The sequence below is a fragment of the Rhincodon typus genome, chromosome 24 (assembly GCF_021869965.1).
Source record: "Rhincodon typus isolate 14 chromosome 24, sRhiTyp1.1, whole genome shotgun sequence".
Lineage (NCBI taxonomy): Eukaryota > Metazoa > Chordata > Chondrichthyes > Orectolobiformes > Rhincodontidae > Rhincodon > Rhincodon typus.
This window is the reverse complement of record NC_063355.1, coordinates 431,389-443,745: the sequence shown is the minus strand read 5'-3', so window position 1 is coordinate 443,745 and position 12,357 is coordinate 431,389. Positions and strand designations below refer to the sequence as shown.

The window sequence follows — 12,357 nt, the reverse complement described above, 5'->3', positions numbered from 1 at the left end:
AGAGTTGGGCGGAGAAATGGCAGATGGAGTTCAATCCAGGCAAATGCAAGGTGATGCATTTTGGAAGATCCAATTCAAGAGCGAACTATACGGTAAATGGAAAAGTTCTGGGGAAAATTGATGCACAGAGAGATCTGGGTGTTCAGGTCCATTGTACCCTGAAGGTGGCAACGCAGGTCGATAGAGTGGTCAAGAAGGCATACGGCATGCTTTCATTCATCGGACGGAGTACTGAGTACAAGCGTTGGCAGGTCATGTTACAGTTGTATAGGACTTGGGTTTGACCACATTTGGAATACTGCGTACAGTTCAGGTCGCCACATTACCAAAAGGATGTGGATGCTTTGGAGAGTGTGCAGAGGAGGTTCACCAGGATGTTGCCTGGTATGGAGGGCGCTAGCTATGAAGAGAGGTTGAGTAGATTAGGATTATTTACATTAGAAAGACGGAGCATGAGGGGGGACCTGATTGAGGTCTACAAAATCATGAGAGGTATAGACAGAGTGGACAGCAAGAAGCTTTTTCCTAGAGTGGGGGACTCAATTACTGGGGGACACTATTACTAGGAGTCACGATTTCAAGGTGAGAGGGGAAAAGTTTAAGGGAGATATGCGTGGAAAGTTCTTTACGCAGAGGGTGGTGGGTGCCTGGAACGCGTTGGCAGCGGAGGTGGTAGAGGCGGGCACAATAGCGTCATTTAAGATGTATCTAGACAGATACATGAATGGGCAGGGAGCAGAGGGATACAGATCCTTGGAAAATAGGCGACAGGTTTAGGTAGAGGATCTGGATCGGAGCAGGCTTGGAGGGCCGAAGGGCCTGTTCCTGTGCTGTAATTTTCTTTGTCCTAGAGTGTCAAAGGAGGTAGCTATAGAAATAAATAGAATCCATAAATTCTGGAATGATTCCTGAAGATTGGAATCTAGCAAATGTCACACTGTTTAAGACAGAAGCAAGAGAGAAAACAGGGAACTACAGGCCCGTCAACTTTTCATTGATAGAAAGGAAAATGCTAGAATCTATCATAAAGGGTGTGATAAATACAAATTTGGGATAAAAAATGACCTGATTGGGCACTGTCAGCATTGAACGTCAAATGGAACATTTGATTAACTTAAGAGTTATTTTTGAGGATGAAGCTAACAAATTTGTTAAAGGGAAGCCAATGGATGAAGATTTTCAGAAAGCTTTTGATCCACCACAGGAGGTTGGAGAACTTGGTAAATGTACTGGCACGGAAGAATAATCGGCTAATAGATAGAAAACAGTAGGAATGAACAGGCCATTCTCATGTTATCAGACTGTGACTACTGCGTTTTGTAAGGATCACTACTAGGGCTGTTCATAATAAAAATAGAATCTTGAATTTTACAGTATAGAAGGAGAGCATTTGACCAATGTCTGTACTGGCTCTTGAAAGAGTTACCCAGTTAGTCTCATTCACCAGGTCCACCTCTAAGCCCTCTAAATTCATCACTTTCAAATACATCCAATAGAGGGCGGCAAAGAGATTTTCACTGAGTACTTTGGGAGAACTCAGCTCAGTTACCGCGAATGAACAGTGGAGCGAGGAAGAACCCAGTGTCAAGGAATGGTAAGCACCAAACATTACATCATTGTAATATTTCTGTCCCTTAACCCTCCTCTAACCAACAACAAAAAAAAAGAAGCGAGAGATTGAGAGAGGCTGTTAGCAAGTTTTTTGTAGCACAGAAGGTACTTGCACTGTTTGTAAAGGTTGCATTGTAACTTAACTAACCAGTGCGCGCTACTGGTTGGTTTTAATGTGGGCTGAGGTGAATACTGGGCTTCACTGAGGAAGGTGAGCAAAGTAAAGGCAAGGTACGATTTTTTTAAAAAACATTTTTCATGTAAAGGGGCAGAGGTGCAGTTAGGGCAATGGTGTGCTCCTCCCGCCAGGTGTGGGAGATCAGGGAGCAGCCCAGTGTCCCGATAACTATGTTTGCAGAAAGCGTGACTGGCTGCAGCTCCTGGCAGTCTGCCCAGTTTGGCTGGAGCAGCAGTTGAACATACCAAGGAGCATACAGGGATAGACAGCTAGCTACAGGGAGGTGGTCGCACCACAGGTTCAGTCAGGTAGATGGGTGACTGCCAGGAGAGGCAGGCAAGTAATGCACGCGTTACCTCTCTAACAGGTACTCCATTTTGGATACCGTTGGGGAGAGCGCCTCTCAGGGGGTGTATGATAGCAGCAGCCAGGGCTATGGCATCACAACTACATGTGCTGTAAAGCAAGGTCAGACGACGTCCAAGTATGCCATAGTGGTAGGAGACTCAAGTAAGGGGCAGAGACAGACTTTTCTGCAGCTGCGTTCGAGACTCCAGGATGGTGTGTTGCCTCTCTGGTTCCTTGGTCAAGGACGTCGCTGAGCAGTTACGTGAAATTGTTAAGAGGAAAGCTTAGCAGCCAGAGGTTGTTGGTACCAATGAGCACCACAACATCAGTAGAAACAAGATGGGGTCCTGCAGAGTCAGTGCAGGGAGTTAGGAAAGAGGCTGAAATGCAGGACCTCATAGGTAGTAATTTCTGGGTAACTACCAATGCCATATGCTAGCGAGGAAAGAAAGATAGGACAGATGAATGTGTAGCTAACAGCTGGTGCAGGGGGCATGGTTTCAGTTTCCTGGATCATTGAGACCTCTTCTGGGGCATGGGTGACCTGTACAAGAGGGACAGGTTGCACCTAAACTGGAGGGGAACCAATATCCTTGTAGGGAAGCTTGCTAGTGGTACTCAAGAGGGTTAAAACTAGAGTGGCAGGGGGCTGGGAACCAGAGCAACAGTTCAGTAAGTGAAGGGATTGAGGCGAAGGTAGATGTTAGGACCAGTAAATCAGAAGGAAAGGACAGGAGGAGACAGGTAGATCAACATGATGGTACTAATGGGCTGAAGTGTGTTTATTTCAACGCAAGGAGTATTATAGGTAAAACAGATGAGCTTAGACCCTGGATCATGGGACTATGATATTGTGACCATTACAGAGACTTAGTTGAAAGACTGCTCAATGTTCCAGGGTTTCACTGCTTTAGACGAGATAGAGAGGGAGAAAAAAAAAGGTGGAGGAGTTGCATTACTAATCAGGAAGGACATCACACCTACACTCAGAGGACATACTGGAGGGCTCATCCAATAACGCAATACAGATACAGCTCAAAAATGAGATGGGTGTAATCACTGATGGGATTATACTATCGGCCCCCCCAACAGCCACTGAGACATTAAGGAACAAATACATGGGCCGAGATTATGGAAAGATACAATAACAACAGGTTGTCGTACTGGGTGACTTTAACTTCCCCACTATTGACTGGGACTCCCTTAGATCAACAAGCTTAGACAGGGCAGAATTTGAGGGGTGCATCCGAAAGGGTTTCTTGAAACAGAATGTGGATTGTCCAGCTAGTCAAGGGGCAGTACTGGACCTTGTATCAGCTAATGAGCCTGGCAAGGTGACTGACCTTTCAGTGGGACAGCATGTTGCACGCAGTGATCTCAACTGCCCAAGTTTTAAGATAGCTATGAATAAGGATAAGTCAGGACCTTGCAGGAAAGTACTAATTTGGGGGAGGGCAAATTATGTCAGTATTAAGCAGGAGCTAGGGAGTGTTAATTTGGAGGAGCTGTTATCGGGCAAGTCCACATTTGACTTGTGAGAGTTGTTTAAAGACCTGCTGATCAGAGTTCAGGACCAGCATGTCCCAATAACGAGGAAGGACAAAGATGGCAAGGGAAGGGACCCTTGGACAATGAGGAAGGTTATGAATTTACTCAAAAGGTAAAAAGTATATGCAAGGTTTAGGAAGCTAAAATTGGACAGGACCCACAAGGAATATAAAGTAGACAAGAAAGAACTCAAGCACTGAATGGGGAGGGCAACAAGGGGCCACAAAATGACGTTGGCAAGTAGGGTTAAAGAAAATCCCAAGGCATTCTCTACATACATTAAAAATACGAGGAAAAGGTAGGACCACTCAAGGATAAAGGAGGGGACTTGTGTTTGAAGGCAGAGGATATGAAGAATAGTGAGATTTGTGCGGAGCATGCTAACATGCTAAGGCATTTTGAGATCAAGAAAGAGGTCGTGTTGGGTATCTTGAAGGGCATTACGGTGGATAAGGCCCCAGGGCCCCATCCATGAAACTATGGATTGGTGAGTCTCACATGAGTGGTTGGGAAGTTACTGGAAAGAATTTTTAGGGATAGGATTTATGCATATTTGGAAAAGCATGACTGAATTAGGGACAGTCAGCATGGGTTTGTGGGGGGGCAGGTCATGTCTTACTAACTTGATTGAATTTTTCAAGGAGGTGATGATGGTGATCGATGAGGGTAGAGCACTGGATGTTGTCTACATGGACTTTAGTAAGGTTTTCGACAAGGTCCCTCATGATAGCCTCTTCCAGAAGCTTAAGATTCTTGGGATCGATGATGACATGGCTGCATAGGTTCAGAATTGGCTTGCCCATTGAAGGCACAGGGCAGGAGTGAAAGGGTGTTTTTCTGGCATGAGGTCTATGACTAGTGGTGCTCTGCAGGTATCCATAATGGGACCTCTGCTGTTTGTGATATATATAAATGATGAACGAAAATGTAGATGGGTGGGTTTGTAAGTTTGTGGACAATACAAACATCAGTGGAGCCATGGATAGTATAGAAGGTTGTCAAAGGATACAGTGAGGTCAGTTGCAGATAAATGGGCAGAGAAATGGCAGATGGAATTTAACCTGGATAAGTGTACTTTGAGGGATCAAGTATCAAGGAAAAGCATGCAGTTAACGGTAGGAATCCGAACAGCACCTGATGCACAGATGAATCTTGGGGTTCAAGTCCATAGCTCCCTCAAAGGGGTCACGCAAGGAGATAGGGTGGTAAGTAAGGCATATAGCACACTTGTCTTTATTGGTTAGGACACACTTAAGAGTATTGTGTTCAACTCTGGTCAAATTACAGGATGTGGAGGCTTTGGTGAGGGTGCAGAAGAGGTTCACCAGGATGCTGCCTGCATTTGAGGGTATGAACGATCAGCAAAGGCGAGAAAAGCTCGGGTTGTTTTCTCTGGAGAGGCAGAGGCTGAGGGAAGGAGGACATGGACCAAGGGCAGGCAGAAAGGATTAGTTTAATTTGGCGTCATGTTTGGCACAACATTGTGGGCCGATGGGTCCGTTCCTGTGCTATATTGTTCTATGTTCTATATATCCAGCTCTCTTTTGAAACCTCCTGTGGAATTTGCCCAACAATCTCCCAGTCAGTGCATTCCAACAACTCTGAGAAGTTTCTCCTTATCTCAATCATAGTCCTCTTGCTGACAATGTTGAAATGATCATTCCCTAGTACTGACATACAACTAGATTTTAACATCTTTCCCTTAAATAAGGTGTCCAGAACTGAACACATTCTCCAAATGTGGTCTGATCAATGAATTGTACAAGTGTAGCATCACTTCCTTGCTTTTATACCCTATGCCAGTATTTATAAGCCTAAGTATCCTACAAGTCTTCTTAACAACTGTTTCAACTTGCCTGGTCACCTTCAGAGAATTATGCATGTAAACCCTGCAGTCTCCCAGTTCCTGTACTCCCTTCAAAGTTGTACCATTCAGTCTGTATTGTGACTGTGTTTTTTCTGCCAAATGCATCCTCTCTCATTAAAATTCATCTGCCAGTGTCTACCCATTTGTCAACTTGTCAATGCCCCTCTCAAGTCACTCAGCTTCATCATCATGATTCACTAGCCTCCCTAGCTTAGTTTTGTCTGCAAATTTAGAGATTTTGCCCTCAACATCCGTCTCAAAATGAAAAAAGCAAGGATCTTAACACTGATCCCTAGAGAACACCACTTTCAATTCACTTCCAATCTAAGAAATGTGCTGTATATCTAACCGCTGTTTCCTCTCTTCTAGACAACTTCTAATCCATGCTGCCAAAGAGTCATCAATCCCAATTAACCAATCTGCTGTGTAGCACCATATCAAATGCTTCCTGAAAATCCAAACATATAACATCTGCAGCACTATCCTCATCCATTGAATTCAATTACATTTGTCGTATATGACTTGCCCTTGACAAAGCCAAAGACTGTGTAATAGTAACTAATTTTTTCCCCAAAATATATATTTATGTTACCCGTATTATGGGCTCCATTAGTTTTGCCAATATTGACATCAAGCTGACAGGTCTGTAGTTTCCTGGGTTATCTTTGCTCCTTTCTTAAAATAACGGTGTCACATTTACAATTCTCCAAACCTCCAGGACCGATCCTGTGTTCAGAGGTACCATAAAACATTTTGTCAATGGCTCTGCGAATGGTTCCCATACTTCTCTCAGCAATTGAGGATGCATCCTATCCAAGCCTGGCAACTTTCTCTAGCTGGAGTGCTGCTAGCTGTTTCAGCACCTCTTTTTTATCACTATACAGCTTAGTTGCTCAACACATTTTCAACTAGGCCGTTGTCACCATCTTGTAATTTGGTAAATTCAGAAGCAAAATATTGATTTAGTACCTCTGCCATATCCTTTGTTTCAGTGAGCAGTTCACCCTGTTTATTCCTTAAGGGGCCCTGTCTATCCTTCACTCATATTTTGCTATTAAATATATTTGAAGAACATTCTACTATTTGTTTTAGTGCAGCATGCCATCTGTTCCTCATGTTTCATCCTAGTTCCTTATTCCATCCTTAGCCTCTGCCCTGCATTTGAGACACGTTTTCTGATTTCTATTACTATTATTATTCAAGTATGCATAATGGAGGCAGTGCTGGGCAAGCTAATGGGGCTAAAGGTAGATAAGTCTCCTGGCCCTGATGAAATGCATTTCAGGGTACTAAAAGAGGTGATGGGGGAAATAGCCAATGCACTAGTAATTATGTACCAAAATTCACTGGACTCTGGGGTGGTTCCTGCAGATTAGAAAATAGCCAATGTGACGCCACTGTTTAAAAAAGGAAGTAGACAAAAAGCAGTTAACTATAGGCCAGTTAGCTTAACTTCGGTAGTGGCGAAAATGCTTGAATCTATCATTGAGTAAGAAATAGCGAAACATCTGGATACAAATTGTCCCACTGGGAACACCCAGCATGGGTTCATGAAGGGTAGGTCATGTTTAACTAATTTGGTGGAAATTCTTTGAGGACATTACTTGCATGGTGGACAATGGGGAACCTGTGGATGTGGTGTATCTGGATTTCCAGAAGGCATTTGACAAGGTGCCACACCAAAGGCTGCTACATAAGATAAAGTAGCACAGTATTACAGGTAATGTACTGGCATGGATAGAGGATTGGTTAACCAGTAGAAAGCAAAGAGTAGGGGTAAATGGGTGTTTTTCAAGTTGGCAGTCAGTGGTTAGTGGTGTGCCTCAGGGATCAATGTTGGGACCACAATTGTTTACAATTTACATAGATGATTTGGAGTTGGGGAGTAAGTGTGGTGTGTCAAAATTTGCAAATGACACTAAGGTGAGTGGTAGAGCAAAGTGTGCAGAAGACACAAAGTCTACAGAGGGATATAGATAGTCTAAGTGAGTGGGCAAAGGTCTGGCAGATGGAGTACAATGTTGAGGTCATCCATTTTGGTAGAAATAACAACAAAATGGACTATGTTTTAAATGGTAAAAAATTGCAGCACGCTGCTGTGCAGAGGGACTTGGGTGTCCTTGTGCATGAATCACTAAAAGTAGGATTGCAGGTGCAGCAGGTAATTAAAAAGGCAAATGGAATTTTGTCTGCCATTGCTAGAGGGATGAAGTTTAAAAGCAGGGAGGCTATGCTGCAGCTGTATAGGGTCCTGGTGAGGCCACACCTGGAGTACTGTGTGCAGTTTTGGTCTCCTTACTTTAGAAGGGATACACGAGCACTGGAAGGGGTGCAGAGGAGATTCACTCGGTTGATTCCAGAGTTGAGAGGGTTGGATTATGAGGACAGACTGAGTAGGCTGGGATTATACTCATTGGAATTCAGAAGAATAAGGGGAGATCTTATAGAAACATATAAGGTTATGAAGGGAATAGATAAGGTGGAGGCAGGGAGGTTGTTTCCACTAGCAGGTGAAACTAGGACTAGGGGGCATAGCCTCAAAATAAAGGGAAGCAGACGCAGGACTGAGGTCAGGAGGAACTTCTTCACCCAAAGGGTTGTGAATCTGTGGAATTCCCTGCCCAGTGAAGCGGTTGAAGCTACCTCGCTGAATGTTTTTAAGGCAAGACTCGATAAATTTTTGAACAGTAAAGGAATTAAGGGTTATGGTGAGTGGGCGGGTAAGTGGAGCGGAGTTTCAAAAAAATCAGCCATGATCTTACTGAACGGCGGGGCAGGATCCAGGGGCCAGATGGCCTACTCCTGCTCCTACTTCTTACGTGTCTCCTCCTTCATTTCTCATCAATATCCTTAGTCACCCAGGTACTCTCGCCTTTATACCCCATATTTATTTTCTGATGGACATGTACCTAGCTTGTACCCTATTCATCTCTCTTTTGAAATTCTCTGTATTCAGCTTTTATCCACCAAACTGTGTTTCCAATCAAGATGTTCCAGGTCAACTTTTAGAACCCTAAAATCTGCCCTCTTCCAGTCTGGGATTTTAATCATTGACCATTTGATATCTTTTTCAACTTAATATGGAATCCTGTTATGTTATGATCGCTACTTTCCAAATGCTCCATCACACTGATGTTATCATTTCCTAAGACTAGATCCAGCACAGCTCCTTCCCTGGTAAAACTGGAAATGTACAGTTCCAGAAAATTTTCCTGCACACACTGCAGGAATTTCTCCCCTTCCACGCCCTCCAGCTCTTTCCTTATCTAGCCGAGGGTAATTGAAATCACTATCACAACCCTATTTGCAGGCATTTGATGGAAATTTGCAGGACAGTGCTCTCTTTTACTTTCTCCCCACTATTTGGAGTTCTATAATAAAAATCCAACAAGGTCAATGCTCCCTTCCTGTTTCTCACCTCAAATCATATAGAGTCCAATTCAGGAATAGCACTTATTCAAGGGCAATGATACTGTCTGACCAAAACTGCTACACTTCTCCCTTTTTACCCATTGTGCGTCTACTAAAAGCTTTATAACCCAAAATGTTAAGTATCCTGTCCTGCTCTGGTTTGAGCCACGTTTTTTAGTTTGCTAGTATGTCAAATCTCTCTAGGGCAATTTCTGTTTCTAGTTCCCCAATTTTGTTCACTATACTCTGTCCATTTACATATATTAATGATTTGGTCTTGGGGACAAAATGCAATATTTTTACATTTGCAGATAATACGAAGTTAATCAGGAATGTATGTTGTTAGCAAGATGTAAAGCAATTTCAGGAGGATTTGGACTGGCTTAGTGAGTGAACAGAACATGGCAGATGGTATATAAAACTTCTGGAGAGGGTGAGATTGGTATTGGAAAAATATTGCAAGAGGTTGGAATTCCGCCCAAATTCGGGAAAAATTTCACCCAATTTAAAAAATTCCTTGACTTTTCAACAATTGTGGATCATTTTGAACATTCCTGGAACTTTTTCAGGTTTTCCATGACTCTCAGGAACATTGGTCAGCAGCCACTGAGACTAGGTCTTTGTTCGTACGAGGAAAGGAAATGAGAAATGCAAACATATGGTCGAAGCAGTCCCTAAACCTCAACTTAATTTGCACTTGTATATCTATATACAACACAAAATCATACAGGAGATAATTCCAGATCTAATCACATATAACACAATCTCTCAGCTTATACTTTACCTGGACAATCCAGTTCATCGCTGCCATCTTCGCAGGTCTGCCAGCCGTCACAGTGCCAAGTCAGAGGGATACACTGAATTGTTCCAGTATTACATGCAAACTGTCCAGGAGTACAGCGCAGCTCTGTGTAAGGCAGACAATACACTGTTACCAAGTAATAGTCATCCATATCCCAATCCTCCCACTACTTCAGTGAAATACTGTCAGAGGTGCCTCTTCATAACAGAAATTTAGATGACGAAAGAAGATCAACTCCATACACAGTAACAGAAAGTGAAAGAGAGAGTTCAAACAGTGGGAACTACAAACAAAAAAGTGACCGCGATACGTAAAAAGAGTGCCACAGCCCAGTGGGGAGGCCGGTTAGTTGCAACGTGTTTCTCAAGGGAGCCTGGATAAATCCTAAATTCATTTGGCACACACAAGAAAACACTTATGTCATACTCCCTGCATCGCAAAGTAGTTTACTATTCAAAGAGATATGAGTATTTGTTAGAAACGTAGATGCTAGTACCAAAGAGCTATTATCCACAAAGGCTCATCTATTTTCACACAATGGCAGTATCTCTCCTTGATTTTTCCTCCCTGCTTTGCAATTTTAGTGGATGCCATAATACTGAAGAAAGTCTATCACCAATAACCTACAGCTTTTATTATCTAACAGAATTTAGGAGCAGCAGTAGGCCACTTAGCTGTTTGTGCCTGCTCCACCATTCAATAAGATCACAGTGTATCTTCTTGTGGTCTCAGTTCCATCTGTCTGCTCCCTATAACCAGTGATTACCTTGTCGTGCAAAAATGTAATTCAGCCTTGAATAAATTAAAAGACCCTGCCTCCACTACCTTCTGGGAAAAAGAATTTCATATTCATATAATGTTCTGAGAAAAATAAAGTAGCCTAGCCTCTGTCTGAAAAGTAGGACCTCTTATTCTTAAATGGTGTTCTCGAGGTTTACTCTCCTCCACAAGAGGAAACATTCTCTGCGTCTCCACCCTATCCAATTCCCTGAAGACCTTACATATTTTGATAAGATCACCTCTCATTCTTCCACTCCACTGAATGCAGGTCCAACCTGTTCAAACTTCTTTTGCAACATAATCCTTTCATCCAATGAATGACTTGAGTGAACCTTATCAGAACTGTCTCTAAAGCTCCTTATCAAATAAGACAACCAAAACTGTTCACAGTACTCTAGATGTGGTCATATCATGTTCCATACAGTTGCAGTAAAATTTCAAACTTTTCTGTTCCATTTCCTTTGAACAAATGACAAGATTCATTTTTCTTCCGAATGATTCATTGTATTTGCTAACTTTATGACATACTAACTTTATATCAACCTAGAACAGTACGGTATAGGAACAGCCCTTTTGTCTGTGCTGACCTTGACGCTATTCCAAACTAATCCCATATGCCTGCACATGGTCTGAATTCCTCTGTTCCCTGCCTGTACATGTGCCTGTCTAACTTTGCTATCTGCTTCTACCACCTCCCCTGCCAGTGCATTCCAGTCACCTGTGTTAAAAAAAAACTTCCCTTGCACATTTCCTTTAAATATTCCTCCTCAGTAAGCCTATGTCCCCTAATATCTGACATTTCCACCCTGGGAAAAAGACTCCAACTATACAGCCTATTTGTGCCCTTCAAAACTCTTGATAAAGATAGAACAGTAGATGGTATCTACATGGACTTTAGCAAGGCCTTTGACAAGGTTCTGCGTGGTGGACTAGTTAGTAAGGTTAGATTACATGGGATCCAGGGAGAGCTAGCAAATTGGATACAAAATTGGCTTGATGATAGGAGACAGAAGGTGGTGGGAGAGGGTTCTTATTCATACTGGAGGATGTGACCTGCACTGTGCCGCTAAAATCGGTGCTGGGTCCACTGTTGTTCATCATTTATGTGAATGATTTGGATGAGGATATAGGAGGCATGGTTAGTAATTTGTGGATGACATCAAAGTTAGACAGTGGACAGTGAAGGTGGTTATCTTAGCCACTGGAGAAGTTCTGGAAGACTGGAGGGTGGTTAATGTTGTCCCATTGTTTAAGAAGGACAAGCCAGGGAACAACCAACATTTGGATAGTCAAGGTCTGATTAGGGATAGTCAGCATGGATTTGTGCAGGGGAAGTCATGTCTGACAAATCCTTTAGCGTTTTTCGAACAGGTGACGAAGAGGATAAATGAAGCTAGGGTGGTAGATGTTGTCTACATGGGCTTTAGTAAGGCCTTGCCAAAGTTCCGTATGGCAGGCAAGTAATGAAGGTTAGATTGCATGGGATCCAGGGAAAGCTAGCTAATTGGATTCAAAATTGACTCAATGGTAGGAAACAAAGGGTGATGGTTGAAGATTGTTTCTCAGACTGGGGGCCTGTGACCAGTGGTGTGCCAAAGGGGTCAGTGCAGGGACCTTTGTTATTTGTCATTTACATAAATGATCCGGATGTGAATGCACAAGGCATGATTAGTAAGTTAGCAGATGAAACAAAATTAGGAGGGATCATTGATAGCGGGGAAGGTTATCAAAAATTACAGAGGGATCTTGATCAGATGGGGAAGTGGCCTGAGGACTGGCAAATACAATTCAATACAGATAAGTATGAGATTT

The 12,357-nt window shown here is 42.9% G+C and overlaps 1 protein-coding gene across 1 annotated transcript in view; it reads right to left on the bottom strand.

Annotated features, from left to right (window-relative positions):
- LOC109921424 (integral membrane protein DGCR2/IDD-like) overlaps positions 1-12,357 on the bottom strand; it is a 57,445-nt gene that overhangs the window by 12,728 nt on the left and 32,360 nt on the right. The window contains exon 3 of the mRNA XM_048611679.1: positions 9,748-9,870. Coding sequence (XP_048467636.1) covers positions 9,748-9,870 — 123 coding nt within the window. The remainder of the gene's footprint in view (positions 1-9,747; positions 9,871-12,357) is intronic.